Genomic DNA, 22948 nt, shown 5'->3' with positions numbered 1-22948 from the left:
TTTTAACCAGTCCTCCAGCGAATCTGATACATCTTATCAGTGGACATATTACGTTTGCAAACAATGAGGCGATACAAGATGAATCACATCTAAAACCTGCCTGGAAATGTCCAGAGGATATTAGGATAAAAATGAGGCATTAAATGTTAAAACGTAATACAGGCCACAATACATGTAGAGTACGTATAATTATATCGTGATTCTAAATGATACCTTGTCAAGACTGCTAACCAAGGAAATGGAGCAAAGATTTTCAATGGAACATTTGAGAAAGAAAGGAAAACATAATGGCTGACCTTTATCTCTAGCTATAGGCCCTCTCTCTAAAAAAATTGCCACCCCAACTTTACCTATCTTTAATCCAGCCTTTCATCCAGGGCTCTAGACCAGGGGTGGGCAAACTTTTTGACTTGAGGGCCACAATGGGTTCTTAAACTGGACAGGAGGGCCGGAACAAAAGAATGGATGGAGTGTTTGTGTGAACTAATATAAATTCAAAGTAAACATCATTACATAAAAGGGTATGGTCTTTTTTTTTTTTAGTTTTATTCATTTCAAATGGGCCATAGTTTGCCCACGGCTGCTCTAGACCCTAATGTCCAAGACTCCTATTGAAGCACCTCAAGGTATGCAGGCCGCACACACCTCCCAAACAGTCTAACACCCTAAGTCTGATTCTTTCACACACACACACACACACACACACACACACACACACACACCACACTTAACTTATTCCATGTTTAACCTTTAAAGGTTGGTGGTCTTCCCAAACACACCATGCTATTCTTGCCTGACTGCCAACGTACATGCTGTTTCCTCTTCTTGGATAACTTAGAAAGAAAGGTAAGCCTATGGAGAGGAAGGGAAGGTATTGATTCATTTACTCATTCTAGTCACTCACTGTACTACAGCCACTGAGATTCTACTACATACCACTGTTCTAGGCCCAGGGAATACATTAGGCAACAACAAAGAAAGGACCATTCTTTCTGTGCATCTCAGATGCTCTGAGTTCTCACCAGGCCTTTGAAGGCACAGATACGGAAACTAACAATCACAGCAGGGTAGATGGTTCACATCTAAGACAACCTCAATATCCTGGTAATTTGGAAACATACGGAAAAACAAATTTAAAGATTTGGGACTATGGGGATTGTAAAACAATGAACTATGACTTAACTGAACAACATAGTTGCACACAGTATAAGAGGGAAAAGCAGTAAAAGGATATTTGTTAAATATGTGTACACACACGCACACACACTGTGGCCTCAGTGCAAACTTACTTGAAGTAGAGAAATCATCCATTCCAGAGGTTTCTGGAGACATTAGAGACATTTACAAATGGCACTGAAGAGCTGAACTGCTAATCGTTGGTCTCAGCTGGACATTTAGGAACAGGGGAGGACTGCAGAAGGGGTCTCCTGAAAGGGCAGCTTTTCAGGTGCTTTGATGATGCTCCTCGTTAAGAAAAGCAGCCCTAGCCAGTTTGGCCCAGTGGATAGAGCATTGGCCTATGCACTGAGGAGTCCTGGGTTCGATTCTGGTCAAGGGCACATGCCCAGGTTAGGGTTCTATCCCCAGTGGGGGACATGCAGGAAGCAGCCGATCAATGATTCTCTCTCATCACTGATGTTTCTATCTCTCTCTCCCTCTCCCTTCCTCTCTGAAATCAATAAAAATCTACTAAAAAAAGAAAAGAATGAAAAGAAAAACAAGTCCCCAGGACTTGACCATCAGGGTTAAAAGAATACAGTGTAAGGGGATGCTGGTTCTGTACCCAAACCTCAACTCACATCCAGGCACTGACCTAGGATGAAAGTCCGGGGCACTTTGGAGTCATGGGGCTCAGAATGGAAGATCTGTTTCAGAGCAATGGTTTACAATCACTTCTGACCATGTGGCACAGAGGCCAGCAAGGGTAGTGGAGTCAAGTAGGCCTGGGAATGGCCTGCAGGCCTGGAACTGAGCCCAGGCCTCACCCTGGGCTAACCATGTGACCACCAGCAAGCTGTGTAAGGCCCCTAGCCTCAGTTTCTACATCCGTAAATAGGAATAATAAAAGCCCTAACCTATCCTTGAACAGCTATTTAAACTGATCTTTTGCAGGAATAAAATATGTACAACTTTTACTGAGGACTAGTTCAATCTATATAACACTTAATATATTATACTGTTAACATCTAGATAAAAAGGCAATTTCATATTGTTCAATCTAATACAGTGTCGGAACTAGAGCAGAGGAATAGTTAATATCAGTTATTATAATTATTTTATTATTTGATCTCTCGTGTAACACTTTTATATCTGAGTTGGCTATCTCATTGAACTTTACGTGTCTTGTGATCTAAGAAGATAAAAGTCTTACAATACAAACAATATTTAAAATAACATGTCAGCTCATAAACGGCCCCATAAATAAAGAGATGATTTAAATTATTATACCAATTTTTTAAAATTAGTCTTCAAAATATAGACATAACTTAATGAATACTGATCATAGCATTCATCAATTGTGCTGAGCCAGCATGGCCAAGGGTGAACCTGAGTGGGGGCGGCTGAAAGGCTTAGAAAAGACAGACAAGAGAATGAAAGCCGGGTCTCAGTGGGACGCTGCTTCTCTGAGAGACAGCGACCATGCCCACAGCCATGCCTTTATTTTATAGCAGATGCCACGAGGTAAAGTACGGGCGTGATCAAGATGTTTACAACATTATCGTGGGTTTCAATCCTAATCAACTACATGCACCTGAACTCTATCAAGCCTACCTCACTCAGGCACATGAGGCCACGTGTTCAGACCATAGTTCCAAGCTTACAACTACCGCTGTTGACTATAATTGTGCTGGGAGGGCTCTGCCCTCCAAGCTGGGACTTGCACGTGGCAATGAGAGGACTGTGCTCTCTCATTAGTCCAAGGCTTGAACCTGTCCAAAACACTGTAGCTGCTCCCCACAATCAATAAATAAAAAATAAAGTTTATAGAGGCCCTGGCGGGTAGCTCAGTGTGTTAGAGCATCGTCCCGATACACCAAGGTTGTGTGTTCCATCCCCAGTTAGGGCACATACAGGAATCAACCACCCTGTATGTGGAACAACAAACTGATGCTCTCTCACTTCCTTTCTCTCTCTCTAAAATCAATCAATACAATCTTAAACTTTAAAGAGATAATATAAACATTTTAAATCAGACATGTCCCATTAAATAATAATCATTGCTTTTTAAATAACGGATATTACTCAGTGAGAACTGGGAGGGAAATCTCCATTTTCACTCTTTTTTTATTTATTATCAACCATGTTTATGTTAAATCAAATAGAAATAAACATTTTTAGAGCTTTGTACTACACTTACCCAGTTTAAAACACCATGACTTCTGAAGACTATTAACATACAGTTACAAGATTAATTACATAAATACTAATAAACATGAGCCACTTTTTATTTTTTCCTTTCCTCTTGCTTGCTTTCTGCCATGAAACAATGAGTATGAAGTTCAACAACATTCTGAGAGATGCCTCCAAACAGATGAAACTGAACCACAACTCCAGGGAACCACCTGTTACCAGCACATTAAAGCACATCTAACGGTGGGCATCACCTTCCTTTTTTTCAGAGTGTATCTTCTATTCATTATATGAATAAGAGTAAAGAAAAGACCCTTTATAAAAGACCCTTCAAAACAAGAGGAATATATTGTTGCCAGGATAAATTTATAGTTTATTTTTCTTGATGTAACTTGCTGTTTGTTTGTTTTTAAATAATTAACTTCATTTGTGCACTAGTACATGCATTAACTGTACAGTCATTAGTTACATCATATAAATGTTATTTGCATTGCGTATTACTTTGTAAACTGTGAAAGAATACATACATAGAAGGCGCAGCTAGTATATTAAATGATACTTACTTTTCACCCGGAGAGCCACAGGTAACATCGGTCAGCAAAGAAAAGGCAAAATCCTCCGTCACTTCAGAAAAGTGGCTGAATCCCCTAGTGTCCTTGCGCTTCGGGTTAATAAGAGCACAAAGAATATCATAGAAGAGATTTCGGTTTTCAATACTGAATGCTTGCTTTTTTCCTTCAACAGTTATCTGGGGAAAAACAAATATAAAAATGTATCTTAATAAACTCTTTAAATGATAATGTATCATATACTACACTGTGCTCTTTATTAACCGCTATTAGCATTAACAAAATAAGGATGAACCTATGAAGAATTTAAGTGAAATCAGGATCAAAATTATATTTCAAAAATATCCATTTGTACTTTAAAAAGCATAAATAATCATTTATAAAGAAAACGCACAATCACCATAATATGTTCTATTTAATAACTAAACTAAGCCTAAAATGGTTGCATGGGTCACTTACTTTTAACTACAATAATTAGCATCATGAGTCAAAATTAATCTCTTTTATATCTACCCCAAGGATTATTATTTTGACCAACTAAGGAAATAAATACAAGAATGTCCATATAGAAGCAAGATTATTCTTTTTAAAAATATATTTTTTTATTGATTTCAGAGAGGAAAGGAGAGATAGAAACATCAATGATAAGATAGGATCATGGATCGGCTGCTTCCTGCATGCCCCACACTGGGGATCTAGCTCACAACCCGAACATATGCCCTGACTGGGAATCGAACTGTGATCTCCTGGTCCATAGGTCAATGCTCAACCACTGAGCCACGCTGGCTGGGCAAGATTATTCTTGATTATAAGTGTTCAATGAACAGAAACCACCACATGACACTAAACTCCTGAAACATCAAATGAGAAAATCCTATTCCAACAGTAGTTAAGAACTCCTGGCATTCTTGCCTTTACTCGTGAGTATGAGCCTTCCTACCTTAAAGAACTGGGTTATTTGCTGTTTGAGGGAAAAGGAGACTAAGAGGAGAAATAGCTTCATGTTGGGTTTTTTCCTTGCCAGAATGATGGAGGCCACATCTTTATTGTCTGCCCAAGCTTTGATGTGAAGCCACTGACTTGTTAGTCCACTCACTCTTATATATCTGAGAAGCCCCTATTAATTCTTCAAAACCCAAATTAGTCATCATTTCTCTATGACTTCTACACTGGGCCCCACCTGCCTGATCATTTACATGATCACTCCCTTTGTACTTTGCACGTAGTTTTATTAACAAACTTATGAGACAATGTTGAAATGATTTGTCTGTTACTCCTACTAGTTAAGCTCATTGAAGAAGTGGCTCGTGTTTCCCACATTTTTTAAATAGTTTTATAATCTATATGGTACCAAGCTGTTGGCTGGACTCAAAATCCAAGTGTAAGAGTAGCCATCTCAAAGATAGTAAGGCAGAATGGAGAACAATCCATAAGGAAAAGATGATAAAAACGACAGAATAAAAATTTAACAAAGTAAAAACTACAATGAAGACAGGGGACAGCTCACTGGATACTGAAACAAATGGAATATGTTCAATGGAAAATAAGCTCAATATATGCTCCCAGGACTCAGAGAAAATATAACAAACAGGACCAATCCACAAGATACACCAAGTACATAAAAGGAGCAAGTAGAGGTAAAACCTACACAGTTCCTTGATAAGCTAAGGAAATACTTCCATCTAAAAATGCAGAGCTTGCTTATACCAGTGAAAATAAGAAAAAGAAATAACACCAGATGTATCTGGTGATTTTTAAAAGAGTTAAAAAAAATCTTACCAGAAAAACAGACAGGAAAAAAACTACTAACAGAGAAACAAAAAATCAATTTGACATCAGATTTTTTTTTTTTTTTTTTGCAAATGAAATGCCAGAAACCACCAGAGCAACATGTGGAGTTTTGAGAATTAAAGGCTGTGATCCAAAATTCTAGAGCCATCCAACCATTCATGCACATTCAAGGGCAAAAGAAAGTTTTAGGAAAACACACAAAAACCAGAAGGCCATTTACATAACCCTTGGTTTATAGAGGTGCTATTCTCAGCTGGTTATACTAACTTCTCTAATTCTCACAACAATCTTGTGAGGGAGGGGCTAGTATTATTTTGTTTTGTTTCCAGATAAGGAAAGAGAGGCAGAAAGAGAATGCCTCACTTTCTGAGTGCACCGAGATGGTGAGTGTCCCATGAGGCACTGTGACAGCCCCCTACCCTGACCGGAAACATCCCCCTACCTGCATGTCCTAGAATAACAACACAGATTGGCTCAGTTTGCAGCCAGGGCAGGCAAAAATTACTGCAAGCACGAAATATACAACCGGGAGTAAAATATAGACAAAGTCTAAATCACTGTTAGTGTGATTATAAAATAAATCAAATGCGAAAAAGAATTCTAAAAATATAAGATATATATTATTAAAATATATGATAAGAATATTTTGTTCTAAAGGGCCATTTTACATAAACCATAAAAAGAACCTCCCACCCCCCAATTATTAAAATTGGCTTACAAAAAAGTACAGAGCCTGAATCAACCATGGAAAACATTTTTTTTAAACTGTCAGGAAGGAAACAAAAAAGGAGATCTTTGGAAGGGGTGGAGAGTCCTTCAAACTTTCACAGAACATATTATTCCTGTGCTTTCAAGTGTTCCAGAACACAAAATTAAAGGCAACGCCTCTTGACTCATGTTTTACCAAGCTTTCATAACCTGGAAACCAAAACCCTAAGAAATTAAATTTTGCACATCAAATCCAGCAGTCTTAAAAGACCGAAATTATTATTAAAAACAACAGCATTTTAAGTAATTTTCATTTCAATATATGTATCTAGGAAAATCAAAGGATAGAATATTGTCGTAGCAAAAATTTGCCCAAAACCACAGCTGAATTTTATCCAAAATACAGTGAGTCATTTAAAGTTCATGCTCTTTTCTGCACAGAGTTGTGTCCTCTGAACATAAATAAGTAGTCACTTCTGGTGAGTGTAATAACAATATGTAAGGTTTATTGAGCTCTTCCTATAAAAATATATAGTATAGAGCAAATTCTGTTTCAAAGAAGCTAAAATCTGGGGGAAAATAAAACTTACAAATAAGAAACTATTTTACTTAAAATATACAACCTTGTGGAATGAACTTCTATTCGTACATGGATGTTCTACTCCTGTATTTGAGGTTATCTTAGACTTTATATTAAGTGCATTTAAAATATATGAATGGCTGCCAGATATAGTTTAAGTGACGCTATTTGATTTCAGGTAAGTAACCAATAATTGTTTCATATAAATACTAAAAATGTTTTCATTCATTGTTTATGTGAAATTCAAAGTTAACTATATTTTACTTGCTAAAATTAGACCCTACTCTGTGTGGTCATATACTTTTTCGGTGCCTGTTTTATTTTCTTATTATAAATATGTTTAAAACATGAAAATTCTTATGCATTTTATGGATATCCCAGGCCCCTCTGATGATGCTTATTTTTCCTGCTTTTTGTTATTATATGCTATGCTGAAATAAACATTATTGTTATACATATATTTGTATAAATATTCCCAACACCCATTAGTTGTCTTTATTTTTCTTACTTTATTAATCCTCAGTTTTATTGAGATCTAATTGACATATAACTTTAGCTTTCTTTTGATCTTGCTTATGAAATATGCAAAAATAAATTTTGCTTAAATTTTATGTGGTGAAGTTTATCAATCATTTCCTGTATGACTTCTGGGCCTCCACTTCAAACTTATGTATTAAAAATGACTCACATTTCCGGTCAAGATGGTGGTGTAGGAAGTACTCGCCTCCTCCCACAACAAAATCAAAATTACAACTAAACTACATCACAACCACCATTCAGAACCTCCTAAAATCTAGCTGAGTGGAAGTCTACAATCAGGGATTTAAAGAAGCGACATCAAGACTGGGGCAGAGAACAGGCGGGTCCCAAACCCACATGTGCCGGGTAAAAATCAGGAGGGATATTTCGGCAGCAAAGGTACCGTGCTGAGGAGCAAGGGGTCCCAGCCCCATAGTAGACTCCCCAGCCCAGGGTTCCAGTGCCAGGAAGAGAAGTCTCTGCATGAAATAGTCACTTTTCTTCGCTTTACACTATTTGGCAAGGCCTCCTCTTCCTACCTGTGTGCTTTGTAATTTTTTTTCCTACCCTTCAGGCATTGGATTTAAGAGACATATAAAAAGTAAAATAGGCATGACCATCTAAAACCCCGTTGTAAACATTTTAAGGATTTAAAGTTCACACGTAAGAAATATAGTACTTAAGAATTCATATGCATGTACTCAAAATCTTTTTTACTTGTATATCAATATATTGATAAATATTTTTATAAGAAAAGCCTCAAATAAACCCCGATAAGAGTCTTTTCCTTTAACAATGATGCTTTTTAGATATGCTTCATTTATTCTTAGGGTCTAACATCTCCATTTAATTCCATCATTTGCAGAAGTGTAAACATATAAATAGGCTTAAAATTAAACCTGGCTGGTCTAAGTCCATACCCATTTAAATGCCTGAAGTTATCTGGTCATTCCTGAGTTATTCTGTTCTGTGAAAGCTTTCAGTGCCTGGGAGGAGCAAAGAACAAGCTGAGGGCAAAAGCTCCTGTTCTGTAGCATTTAAGCAGGAAGAACTGGGAGTCTAGTCCAAGTTCTCTTTTTATAGACTCAAAAACCAGATGCAATTTCAAAAGATATTCGTCCACCTTCTGGAGAATCAGACAGAGCCTGTAGCTTCTGACATCTGCTGCCCCTTTTCTGACACTGGCTATCCGTGCTGCGGCAGGAGCTAAGTCATCACTCTCTGAGTTTAAGACTGAGGTTCCCATGCCCTAACTGGTTTGGCTCGGTGGATAGAGCGTCGGCCTGCAGACTGAAGGGTCCCAGGTTCAATTCCGGTCAAGGGCATGTACCTTGGTTGCGGGCACATCCCCGGTCGGGGGTGTGCAGGAGGCCGCTGATCGATGTTTCTCTCTCATCGATGTTTCTAACTCTCTATCCCTCTCCCCTCCTCTCGGTAAAAAATCAATAAAATATATTTTTTTAAAAAAAGACTGAGGTTTCCAAACAGGTGCAAGTCACATGCAAGCAAAAGTACATTATCAGATATGATAAACTCCACTTCTATGCTCAGAAATTTAACTCTATTATAATTTCATGATCACTGACATTATAAATGTGCATGTGTGTTTGTTTTTATTTTTTAAACTCACGAAACCTTCCGGAGCCAGCTGCTGACACGGGCCGAGGCTTACCTTGTGTATTAAGTGCATCACGGCACTGAGCTGCTCGTCAGTGCTCTCTGTGGCCACCGTCACGCTGACGCTGTGGAGCACTCTGCTGAGGATGTCCCCGTCCAGGGGCTGCTGCAGCTGGTCCGCTAGCCCCCACACGGCCTGCGCGTCTGCGTCGGAGACCAGCGTGATGTTGGCAGTCCCATACGCTGTATCGACGCGGGCACCGCCTTTTGGGTCAAAAAGTACAACCTGGAAGCGTTTAGGAAATGGATTTAAAGACCCTGTCTCTGGGGTTAGGACGACATCCAACACGGTGTTTCTCCGGCCAGGTTCGAAGACCAAGGTGCCTTCAGTTCTCACAAAATCCTTCCCAGAAAGAGCTGGAGAGATGAGCGTCCGGCCCACTGTCTCAGCGCTCCTCAACTCCTGGAAATTAAACAACACGCCTCAGTGAAGCTGCGGCACCTCTGATCTCGTCCCACACAAACTCTGACTTTCAGCAAATTCTGTTTTTCTTAGACTGATGGGCCGTGACAACATTACAACGAAATCAGTGGGTTTTATACTTTTTCTAATCTCCTCAGGTAAAGGGGAAAATGTACAACATACAGTGATGAGGTCAGGAAAGACAGATGCCTTAGAGTAGACCAAGAAAGAGAATTACAATTGTCCCGACTGCCTCACAGAATTTCTCCAACTGTGAACACTGTGCTTAAATAACACAGGCTGCAAATGCAAGTATGGAGGAAAAGAGGGAATCCTTGCATTTGCATTTTTGCCTGGAAATGTGGAGGAGATGGGGTTTGGGGCGAAAAGAGAAAGCGGAGGGAAGAAAGGAGGAAGCAGGAGGAATGGGTCTCTTGTCATTTCTACTGAGATAGGAAAACACCTTAAGGAATACGGACCTTGGGCATACACACACCTGAATTTCCTTGAATTGTGGTTATTAAAAGCTTTTTGTAAATCGAAGCATGAGAACTTAGTCAAGGAAGAACCAAAGTAATGTGAATTTGCTTACTAATGAGCAAACTAATACTAAACTCCCAATACCTGCCAGGCGGCATACTGTGGGTGCAGATATGAACAACAGAACCCCTGCACTCACCGAGCCTAGCAGAGGACATAGTGCAGAGGTTACAGAATTAACAACATAACTTTATATGAAGATAAATTCTATGAAGGACAGTAAGACTAGGCAGGGCATGAGGGTGATGGTAAGGGTACTGCTTTAGATAAGGTTGCTCGGGGAAGCTGTTGATGTGACATTTGAGCAGAGACCACAGTGGTGTAGGGCAGCGGTCGGCTAACTGCAGCCCCTTGAGTGTGGCTCTTCCACAAAATACCACGTGCGGGCGCACACGTACTGCGGGCGCACACGTACAGTGCGATTGAAACTTCGTGGCCACACTCAAGGGGCCAAAGAGCCGCATGTGGCTCGCGAGCCGCAGTTTGCCGACCACTGGTGTAGGGGACCAGGGCACATAGGATCTGGGGGAAACATTCTCGGCAGAGGGAACAGCAATTACAAAGGCCCCGAGGAAGAGCCAGAGGGCCACTGTGATTGGAACAGGGTCAAAGTACAAGAAGCTGGCACCAGAGAGGTGGGCAGGGGCCAGATCGTGTACATCCATCTTACAAAGTGTGGCAGGAACACCCTGGAGGTTTCCAGGAGAGTGACAGATTTTATCTTTTTGTGACTGTTCTGGCTGTAGCAGGGGATATGCATGAGGCAGGGAGATAACTGAAGTAGGGCTGTATAAGCAGAAAGAGTGCTATGTGCACAGACTGGAAATATACTTTGAATGACGCGTCAGTAGGACTTCCTGGCTAATACAGTGTTGGGTGGAAAGGAAGAGGAGAATTGAGGATGTTTGCTTCGATGAGCAGTGGAAAACGGGAAATACTGTTAAGGGAGAAATCAAAAGTTATTTATTATACATATTAATTATGAGATAGCTTTTAAACATTCAAATGAGGATGTCAAGTAAAGCAATCAGATATGTGAGTCTAGATCAGGATAGTGAAGAGACTGGTGATAACAATTCAGGAGTTCTCATTTAATAGATGCTATTTGACAAAAACAGGCCTACATGCTTGGTCTTGGTGCACCCCATTACTTCTTGGTCAGGAAGACTAACTGGGCAACAGGAAGAAGCTGCCAGTGAGGTAAGGGCTAAGAGTAGGTAAGGGGAATGTTCCAGAAGTCCAAAGGAGAAGAGCATCTTCCAGAAAGAGGAAATGACCAGGTGGGCCAAAAAATGAAAAAAATCAATGAAGATAAAAGGTTTTTAAGAACAGTTGCAGCAAAATAGTAAAAAATGAGAAATAAAAACCTTGTTGAAAGAAACAACACAAGAATGGATAAACTAAAGTATTCATTGGAATACAATGTCACAGTGACAGTGAAAGAACTATACACATGGACACGTTGAGCAAAAGAAGCGCACCATAAAACAATACAGTTGGCAGAATCTCATTTGCATAATTTCCAAAAGAGGTAAACTGAAACAGCATATGGTAGATGGTAAAAGCAAGGGAATTATTCAAAAGCAAGGGAATAACTCAACATGAAATTCAGGATACAGGTTACCTGCAAGTTGGGGAGAGGTTATTCTGCAAGAAAAAGGCAGGAGAAGGGTCCACAGTATCTAGTTCTATGATCCTGATCAAGCTCAATTTCTTAAGCTAGGTGGGGGTGATTTTTTTTACTACAAACTGCACATATACATTCTGCCCACTGTTTTCCTGTAGGACTTATTTCAGACATCAAAAGGAAATGGAATAATCAAAATGTTCTTGTGTTTATAAAATACATATAAAAACAAGAAGCACTATGCAATTGAAAAGAAACAATGGAAAGCAATATAGAAATAGCCTTTGCCTAGAACAGGCAATGTGTGCATAAGGAGGGAAGGCTTACTCTTTCCTGTGTGCTTTGGGCCAGTACACACATATATAAATGAGAGCATTTGAATGGGTTTTCAAATTTGGATTAGCTATAGGCCTATTGAATTTAATGTTAACTAACTGGAATGAGTGATATTTTCATTATCTCAAAACTTTATATCCCTTACCTTTTTATCAGAAATATGTGGATATAAGAGAAAGAGTGCTGAGACTATAGTATTTATGTCCTGGGATTGCTGACCCACAGAGTATGTGCACTACAGTTACTGTCTTAACTACATAATGAAAAACTATTTAAAGAGGTAAAATGAGGACTGATATCATTGTAACAGACTAGCAACTTGGTCCATAATTTTCTCATTCTTGCCTGCTACTGAAAATAGAATTATATGTCATTGCCTTCTAGTAACATGCCTAGCATTAAGAGAGAGAAAACATAGAGGCAATGAAGCAATAGGGAAATAAAATACCAGAGAAGTAAAACTTTTATTTCTAATTTTAAAAATTGAACTTTTCATTTTGCAATAATTGTAGATTTACATGCAGTTTACAAGCTATAATAGAGTGACCTCCTGGGCCCTTTACCCAACAGCCCTCTTTGGTAACATTCTGCATAATCGTACTAGCTCACAACCAGGATATTTACATTGATACAGTCACGATACAGAACATTTCCATTCCACAGGGTCCCTTCATGTTTCCACAGTGTTATAAAAATGCGATGAGTTACATGCTAGTGGCAGCATGTGTTTTGCAAGAAATCATTTATGAAGAATCTAGAAAGACTATAAATAAATATGACAGAGACATTGGCACTCTGATTCTTATTTTGGCAACTTCAATTCCCTTCTCATCAGAGTACAGGTTTGATCCATAGCCCCAGTCAAAGCATGTGTAGGAGGCAACCAGTAGATGTGTCTCTCTCACATCGAGTTTCTCTCTCTCTCTCCCCTCTCCCTCCCTCCCACTCTCTAAAGACCAATGGGAAAATATCCTTGGAGGAGGGTTAACAAAAAAAAATAATGCTGGAAAGGTGCATGGTGTTGTCTGACCCAATCCTAGGATCTGGTCACTTCATGTTACATAGTACTGCTCTTCTGAGTCCCTGGATACCTACCTGTTCCCTCTCTTTCACCTGATGTCACCGAATAGGACGGATTTGAAAAGTGGCAGTAACACCACATGAGCTCATGGATTTAAAGAAATATACAGATCAGTTGGTGCTTGAAATTCCAGAGAAGATTTTCAACTAGTTCAAATGTAAACAATAACAAAGACCCTTGCTTTTTGTTTCTGGTCTCATATAGTCACACTGTGAAGAAATTTTAACTATCTAAAGATCTTATAAGACAGATTTATGCAAAACAGTTTGCATTACACAACCAACTTTTCCAAAAAAAAGAAAAATACAAAACACTATCATTTTAAAACATAAATTTTAATATAATAAATATAATGTGTGAATTATGATACAATCATAAGAAAATAATATATTGCTTATTCTCTATTTCACTACTCATGCCATAGTTAAAGAAGAAAACCTTAACTGTTAATATCTATCTCATGCTTACCTGGGTACCGAAGTTAACAGACACCATTAGTCCTGTCCCAGAATCTCTGGACACCTGCAAACTGATTAAAGTGGCCTTTTTATGAGCCACTGGTAGCCGGGAACCCACAGAAAAATACACGAGGCTCTGAGGCTTAGCACTCTGTAAGAATTTGATCTGTGCAAATCTAGCGCTACTGTTTATCGCCGCTCCAGCAGTGACTTCATACAGTTCCACAAAAAAATACATTTCAACTTGTGGTATCTGATAATGAAAAAAAAGAGATTACCATTTTTTATATTTTTAGATAATTCTGATGTTAATAATTCGTACTGTTCATACATAATTACAGAAATAAATGTATATTTAGAAATACAGTCTATATGATTACAGAATTAAAATCTTATGTTAGATTACTATGGAATTTCTGAAACACCATTTTTCTCCCTGGGTAAGCTTCTTACTATAAAAATCAATGTCAGGAGACAATCTATGTGCACTTCAATAAGCAAAAGGATAAATAAAATATATCCATACAATGAAATGCTATTTAACAGTTAAAAGGAATGAAGTATTTCAATATTTTTCCATATGGATGAATCTGAAAACAGAATGAGTGAAAAATCAAGTTGCATGATGGTATGCATAGCATGATACAATAAATGTAAAGCTAAAATTACATAAAGCTTACCACATTACATTAATGAACACATATTTACTTAAATATTTAAAAATTAAAATGCCATGGCTAGTTGGCTCAGGTGGAGGGGTTGGGTTGGGAACAGGGCAGGGCATGGAGCTGCTCTGGATAGAGGAAAAAGAGAGCTTCAACTTTGTCGGGAAGGTTTTATTTTTAAAGGGTTAGACATAAATATTGATAATAAATCGTCAGTTTGGTAGTTTTATGTATTTTCCAAAATTTAGAATCAAATAAGTCTAAATTTTGGCAAGATAAAATTAAATTTTGACGCTGTTTAAAACCGATAACTTCCATAAGAAAGTTACATATAGTCTTAGTAATTTAAAGGATTAAGAATTCTAACAAGATGCCAAGGGAGGCATCCTGGAGAAAGTGGTATCCTTAAGGGAAAGTTAGTAAATGAGGGGTTGTGGGCATAAACCTATTTGAACAAATGCATAGAAGAGGATTTAAATGTTTTCAAGTAGAATAATGTGACCAAAATTTTTTTCTAACCCTCACCCAAGGGTATAGTTTATTATTGGTTTTTAGAGAGGGAGGGAAAAAGGGAGGGAGAAAGAGAAAAAAAGAGGGAGAGAGAAACATCAATATGAGAGAAACATTGATCTGTAAACACCCCAACTGGGGGGTCGAATCCACAACCTAGGCATGTGCTCTGACCAGGAATCGAACATGCAACCTTTTTGGTGTACTGGGCAATGCTTCAACTAACTGAGCCCCCCGGCCAGGACTGATCAAATATTTTGAATACTGACATTTCAGTTCCTCCTTTTCAGTGTGATAGGATATATTAGTAGCTAATGAAATACCATAAATTAGAAAAAAAAATCAGTGGGAAGTCAACATTTTAAAAACTTATTTCCTAACTCTATCATTATCAAGGTGGTCCACAGCAGAGCCTTTATCAACCATTAATTCTCACACAGCTCTCTAGTCCATAGATTAAGACCTCTAAAACTCTTTCTGATGAAAAAAAAATCAAGTTCTTGGGCAGTACTGGTTGAATGGCTTAGCTCAGGAAAAACCAGGCTGGCTGTGGAATATGTTATTGCTATAAAGCAAATAAATTCCCAGAGATTTTTAAAGCAAAATGAAAAGAAAATTAACAGTTTAATAGGGTTTCAGTGACATGACATGACAATTTGAATAGCAAAAAGAAAATCAGCCCTAACCGGTTTGGCTCAGTGGATAGAGCGTCAGCCTGCGGACTCAAGGGTCCCAGGTTCGATTCTGGCCAAGGGCATGTACCTTGGTTGCGGGCACATCCCCAGTAGGGAGTGTGCAGGAGGCAGCTGATTGATGTTTCTCTCTCATCGATGTTTCTAACTCTCTATCCCTCTCCCTTCCTCTCTGTAAAAAATCAATAAAATATATTAAAAAAAAAGAGAAGAAAATCACTTAGTAAATAATTAAAATTAGTTGAATTTGAGACTTTTAAAAAAGAAAGGTGTGTATAAGTGGACCTACACAGTGCAAACCAGTGTTGTTCAAGTCAACTGTAGTTTTGGTCTGCAGTTGGGAATCTTGAATGTGGAGGGCTGACTTAAGTTAGAAGTGAATCTCCAACTTCAAAGGCAGGTGGTACCCATAACCCCAACATATGTTTGGGGTCAACTGTAATTGTATTTGTGTGTGCTTTTTCTGCTGTTTTCAGTGTTTGGCATATACAAGGGAGCGTCGACCCATGAACCAAGAGGTCACTGGTTTGATTCCTGGCAGGGCTCTGCCCAGGCTCTGGGCTCAATCCCCAGTAGGGGGCATACGGGAGGCAGCCAACTGATGTTTTTTCTCACAGAAGTTTCTGTCTCTCTATCCCTCTCCATTCCTCTCTAAATATACATATATATATGTATGTATATGTACATATATCTCTGTGTGTGTGTGTGTGTATACATATATACACTTTTGAACATTCATAATATTATGACTGGTTTTTGTATTAAATATTTGAGTTTAATAAATTAAGTAGTAGACAAACAATAAATACTATTGAGTGCTCCCTAGGCATTAAAGTATCACAGAACAGTCATTTTTTAAACAAAAGCCACACATGATTACTAAATGACTAAGGCTCTGTTAGGACATCAGTGACCAGTACCACCTGAATAATGCAGATTCCTTTGGAAAGAGGGGGGAATGCCTGTCTCCTGAGTGTCATGGGCAACATGAACCAATAGAAATTCATCCAAAGGTTGAGAGGCCACACTTAAGCATGGCCTCTCTGCCCCTTAGGTAGGTCGAAACAGAACTTTCTAACTGTAGATGAAGGAAGAGAACTTTAATCCTATGATGAAATCCATAGACATGATATGATTAAATCTATAGATATAATAAAAGCAAAACACTAAATATTCAGAGTAACCAGAGATACTAATTGGCTGAAAATGATACAAGGGACCATTCACACATTGAGCAGGTGGGCCAGGAAGAATCTTAGAAATGACAAGAAACAGAAACAAAGAAAACTGATGAGCTTTTTTTAAAAATTGAGATATAATTGTCATATAACAAGTATTAGTTTTAAGTGTACACTAATGAGCTTATTTATAAAAATTCTCTAATGAAATCAATTCTAAGTCTGTCACCCAGCAAAGAGATTTCGGTATTACAGCCAGACGAGACATAGTCTCCACATGACCAATGTGTGTTTCAATAAAGTGGCTTTAAAATACTAATTCTGAGGCAACACAATTAGAAACTGACAATGCTATGCCTCCTCATTTCTCACCTTCCCAGGTTTGAGCTCCATGGTGATGGAGCACTTTGTCTGACCTGTTGCACAGGTTGTGGTCCCGGACACAGAGAGAAGTTCATCCCTCAGGTTCACTCCGTCCTTCTGGAGCACAGGGGAGGTCTTGTTAAATGTGACTCGCCAGGAGACCTTGACATCTTCAAAGGCCCTAGGAGCAAAGCAAAACCTTTGCAAATGCAGCAACAGAGTGCCTTACCCTGTGTCTGCTGCAGAACATGTTCCCACAGTGCCTAAGTGTACCTCTTCATCCAAAGCACGTCCTGTACATAGTATTATTTGACCACACTCTACTCAATCTGGAATAAGTATTCATTGAACCACTGTGTATCAGGAATGTGAAAAAATAATAATATTTTTCTGTTTACTATGTCTATTACCAGAAATATGAAAATGAAAATAATAGAGAACTTCTGGCTCCAAGTAAATGTTCCTCATTTGTCTTTTAATAATAATTCTTCTAAAGAAAAAACACAACTACTAAAAAAAAAATGGTTGTTATAAAAATAAAGGGTAGGAGATGCCCTACATTTTCAGAGATTATTTAGGCCCCAAATTGTAAAGATAATACATATACATGTACATACCTAGTGCATGTATATGATGAGCATTCAGAATGTGTATACTATACAATATTAAGTCGCGAGCAAAATTTTTGGTGCTCCATGTGTCCCTAACAGTAAATGGTTGTGCATGCAGAGTGATCACACAATAGTAAATGCAATGCAGTGATAACTTACATAAGCTGCACCTTATGAAGTACACTACATTCAAGGTAGCCCTAAGTCATGCTCCTAAACCAAGTGTGTTAAATCACAGACTAAGAACTAGAGCATCTGAACACTGACACGCCAAATTCCACACGGGTTTTTATCAACATTTGAACCTGCCTTTACCACTTTATGAATTCAAATACAGACACACAGGCTGTTACATCTTCCATGTACACACACACACACACACACACACACCTGTTTGGCTGCCTTGTGACAGTAAGATGCAGTCTGTTTCTATCAGCTCCTTCACCCAGCTCGAGCCCACTCTGGGACCCTTCACTGAATCCTATGATGCCATTTTGAAGATCACTCCCTGAAAAGAAAAATGCAGGGTTATATAGTATACTTAAGACTTCAAAAGATCTCCAATGCTCCACTAATCTTCCCAGCTGAGATGGTATAAAAGGTCTTTACTAAAAATAGGCTGGAATAAAAATGATGGCTAACACTTTGAGAACAGAAGACCAGAAGAAAGAAAACTTCAAATCCTACTCCCCACCCTGAGATACATGCTCATCTCTCTCCGATGAGACTCTACTTTATATCTCATATCCCTTGATGTTTTATGTGTTTACTAGAGGTCCAGTGCACAAAATTCACAATCCGGGACCCCTCAGGGAATGTCCTACTGCCGGTTTAGGCCCGATCCCTCTCACAATCTGGGACCACTGGCTCCTAACCACTCGCCTGCCTGCCTGCCTGCCTGATCACCCCTAACCACCTCTGCCTCAGCCCCCACCACCACGGCTTCGTCCGGAATGACGACCTTCAGCTGTCCAGTCTAATTAGCATATTATACTTTTATTGTTATAGGTTGTTAAGAATCAGTGTATCCTCACAGAATGCAAGTTCTACCAGAGCGGCAATGCTGTATTTACTGCTGTATCCCCAGGACTAAGAACAGTGGCCAGCATACTGTAAGTGTTCAATAAATATTTATTAAGTAAATGAACTCCATTTAACTGATTTACCTTCCTATAAAAGAGTTGACCACAGACCATTTATATTACACATTCAGTTATTTGCCCCAGAGAAAAACAGAACTAATAAGGAACTCATGAGTAACTCTGAGTAAAAGAAAGTCGTCTGAACAACACTCAGACGAGTTTTGTTGTTGTTTTTAACTCACAATCCTGTATTGTGATCACTGCTACACTGAAATCCAGATTCAGGCATGGTCGCCAGTTTGATTTCATACACTGCTGCAATCCTTTAATTTCTACTGAAGTTAAATTATTGTAAATTGAGGTTACAGGCACCCTCATACTACAAAATTGTATTTAAACTGGAAAAAATGTAGGGTCTGCACTGCACTGAAATAGTGCACTGTTTTTTCATAGTGTCATCTTAAACTCTCAGCACTGTGTAAAACTTATAAATGTCTGTATAAAACAACAGAGTAGGCAAATACTTACTATAATGTATTGACAAGACGAGCTAGCCTACCTAAAGAAATATAGTATGATTTCAGAAGAAAATTGCAAATTATCACCAAAATATTTTATAAGCTACATGAGGAATTCTTTAAAAAGTCATCATATTTTAAGCTATTATAATATGTACACTCAGTAGGAAAACAAAAAAGCTATGTAATATACTGCATTGGTCCAAAACAAAAACAAAAGAAGATAGTTTTAATCTGTTTCCCAACAGATACAAAGAATTTCTTGATAATGAGATCTTAGACTTTGGGATGGATTATTGAAAGTGGTTGGGTAATCCAGAATGAGAGTTCAAAACAGGAAAGGCAATTGTGTACTTGGATGACTAAATTAAGTATATTTCAGAAGAAGAACATGGACTTATGTATGTTTAAGGTTTTCCATATATTGTGAAAATATAGATTGTTTAACTAGCTCTGAGCTAAGTGACATTTACAGTCCATTCAATTCTAGCCTAGCACCTCAGAACAGCATCATGTGTTCATGGTATGGGTCCATGCCATAGGAAGACTATGTGGTTTCCTTTGTTGTTTTTTTACCCATTTTTATTTGTCAATTACAGTTTACTTTCAATATTGTTTTGTATCAATTTCAGGTATACAGCATAGTGGTTGGATAATTATATACTTTACAAAGTGCTTCCCCTGATATTGTCAATACCCACATAGCACCATAGATGGTTATCAAAATATTGACTATATTTCCTATACTGTACTTTAGATCCCCATGGATATTTTATAACTATCTTCTGTATTTCTTAATCCCTTCCCGTCTTTCACCCAATCCCCTAACCCAGTGGTCGGCAAACTGCGGCTCGCGATCCACATGCAGCTCTTTGGCCCCTTGAGTGTGGCTCTTCCACAAAATACCGACTTCTGCACATGGGCCACGAAGTTTCAATCGCACTGTATGTGCGCACCTGCAAGTGGTATTTTGTGGAAGAGCCACACACAAGGGGCCAAAGAACCGCATGTGGCTCGCGAGCCGCAGTTTGCCGACCACTGCCCTAACCTTGCCCCCCTTTGGCAACCACCAGTCTGCTCTCTGTCTACAAGTCTGGGAAAACAATATTTAATGAATTACTATAATAATTCAAATAATTCACTCTTTTAATTAAAGATAGATCTTTTAAAAAAATCCTACACCACAAAAGTGGTACCTTTTTCTCTCCATCCCTCCAGAGAGGTACCTGTGATAATGATCATGGCAAAAGCTGCAAACCCGGTGTCATCCTTCCCCATCACAATCTGTGCTCCCCCTCGTGGGTCTGTGAGAAACACGTAGAAGAATTCCTGCCCCTCGGGCTCATCATCGTCCAAAATTTGAACCAATACTTTCCGTTCTCTTTCTCCATCTGCAAATGTAAGGATGAGAGTTTGTTCTGCAAAGTCCTCCTCTTCTACCGCCCACGTTAGGTTGGACAGTCCATAGGCATCATGAAAGGGCAATGCATGTGGTTCCTTCTGAGCAGATCTTCCACCGAAAGTTTTAACTGTTACACTGACATTGCCAGTAGAGCCACCAGTTCTTCGGATAAGAATCTCTGCTGTGTTCAGTGTCCCATTCTTCATCTCCTCCTCCACGTAAACAATGGGCGGCCCAAGACTAAAGGCTCCATGAATGAAAACATTCGCAGTTAAAGTGGCCGCCTCGGGCCGGGTTTCAGGGCTCACAGTTGCCCCAGTATCGGCGGCCGCCATTGCCGTTGGCTGTGGAGTGGCAGTTACCTTGGTCACGTCGGGGTGTGCGGTGGAGGAGTCCGTTCCAACGGGAACGAGACCTGTGCCATCGTCATCCCGTATTGTGATCACTGCCACACTGAAATCCAGACTCAGGCGCGGGCGCCAGTTGGTGTTTGTAAACTTCTGCAATCCTTTCACTTCTACTGCAGTTAGATTAATGTAAAAAAATTCTTCTATCTCGGGATGCTGGTCATTAATAATGATTATTTCAAAATGGACCTCGGCTTGGAATTTCTGAAAAAGCAGCTCCCCGTTCTGAACGGGCTCAAAATCTTCCCGTGGCTTGGCACTCCCTGCGGTTGTCTGATAGGAGACTTTAATAAGATTTCCGTGGAACCCAAAGAGTCTTTGTACATGTAATCTGATCACCTGAGTACCCTCTGACACGACGATATGCCTTGAACTAGGGGAAAACTGAAAGATTCCCATTGGCTCAATTTCGGCAACAGTGAAACCTGATCTGGAAAAAAAAAAAAAAAGAATTGATGAAAATAGAAATACCACAGCAGAGATTCATTTTTCACGTATTTAAGATGCTGTGCAGGAGGGCATCTTAAAAATGACATGCCCTTTCAGATTCCATAAAAACCTAGTACTTGCTGATGAATAAATCAGAGCACGAGAAATATAAGAACAGGAGTTGCTGTCAGTGGCAAGGGGCCCTAACACGTTTGAGCAAAGTGAGGAGCTCAGAGGTGCTCTGCTTCTCCAGTCAGCCCAGAGCAGCTCTCTGAAAGGTCTGGCACGCTAGGCTCTCTGTTATGATCAGTGCACAGGAAACCACAAATTCTTAGAACGTTCTGGACGTCAGCCAAGTTTCTTATCTACCAAATAGAAATAGTTGCCCTTGCTGGATGCAAAATCCTTGCATCCTAATGGGCCAATTCCCTCACACAAATGCTACTGGGATTTTATATGTGGACTGGAGGAAAACTTCCATGCCTGCATGATTAATCCTTAGCTTTAATCCTGTAGAGTTTTGTTGTGAGTTAATGATTATGTCAGAAGTATCATCAGCCTAATCCAGACCACAGGCATATTTTCTTTGACTAACAGTTTTTGGGTTTTTTTCTGAATTTGAATGCCTTTAAGGAAGGACACTCTAGGGTCCACCACTCTCTATAGTAAAGCACTGATAACAGATAGCACAATGGTTAAGAGCTAGAGTCAAATCATGGCCCCAACCATTATTATCTGTGTGACACTAAGTATGTTACATAATCTATATGTGACTCACTTTCTTTATCTATAAAATAGGACTAAAAATAGTATCTATTTCATATGGCTGCTGTGAAGAATAAAAGTAAACACATATCATTCTTAAAGCAAAAAGCATTTGAATTTGTTGCCCTAAAATACATTCTATAACCAAAAACTTTTGAAATGACAAAAGTATGAACTAAAGCCATATTTGATGCTACCAACCAGTGTCTCCCACACATGAACATATTATATACAGAAACACACTTGAACACACACCAATTTTACCCATACATTTCCCTCCCACTTTCTAAATAAGTAAACTGAAGAACAGAAAGATCCTGTAACGCTCCCCAAGTCACACAGCAAGTAAGTGGCAAGATGAGCTAACTTGTGGCAAGTTAAGTGGCAAGACTAACTCCATAAGTCTGTGCTAAAGTCTGCCCTCTACTGTTTTGATCAAGCTCTTCCCAACCATGAGAAAAGTAAATTGCTTTTGACTTGAACATATTTATCTGCAAGTATTCTGATTTAAATTAAATTCAAAAGAGCCAATGGCAGAAGTCATATTATTACTCTATTGTGACAGCTTCTTCTTACTCTGAATCCCTGGGGGGAAAGCAGGTATTTTCCAGTTACTTCTAAAAAGACAGCCCCTTTGAAAATAGGTGACTTTGCCATTCCGTTTCTTATTGGAGCTGTTACCCCGG

General features: G+C 39.0%; 1 protein-coding gene across 1 annotated transcript in view; it reads right to left on the bottom strand.

Moving 5' to 3' along the window:
• ADGRV1 (adhesion G protein-coupled receptor V1) overlaps positions 1 to 22948 on the bottom strand; it is a 459909-nt gene that overhangs the window by 264158 nt on the left and 172803 nt on the right. The window contains exons 74-79 of the mRNA XM_081090113.1: positions 20486 to 21498; positions 18050 to 18167; positions 17058 to 17229; positions 13651 to 13893; positions 9191 to 9598; positions 3915 to 4099 (exon numbers count right to left, since the gene is read on the bottom strand). Of these exons, the coding sequence (XP_080946239.1) occupies positions 3915 to 4099; positions 9191 to 9598; positions 13651 to 13893; positions 17058 to 17229; positions 18050 to 18167; positions 20486 to 21498 (2139 nt within the window). The remainder of the gene's footprint in view (positions 1 to 3914; positions 4100 to 9190; positions 9599 to 13650; positions 13894 to 17057; positions 17230 to 18049; positions 18168 to 20485; positions 21499 to 22948) is intronic.

This window comes from Myotis nattereri, assembly GCF_964212035.1.
Source record: "Myotis nattereri genome assembly, chromosome: 4".
In the NCBI taxonomy this organism is placed as follows: Eukaryota; Metazoa; Chordata; class Mammalia; order Chiroptera; family Vespertilionidae; genus Myotis; species Myotis nattereri.
The sequence above is the reverse complement of the archived record's forward strand: the minus strand, read 5'-3'. Positions and strand labels throughout refer to the sequence as shown.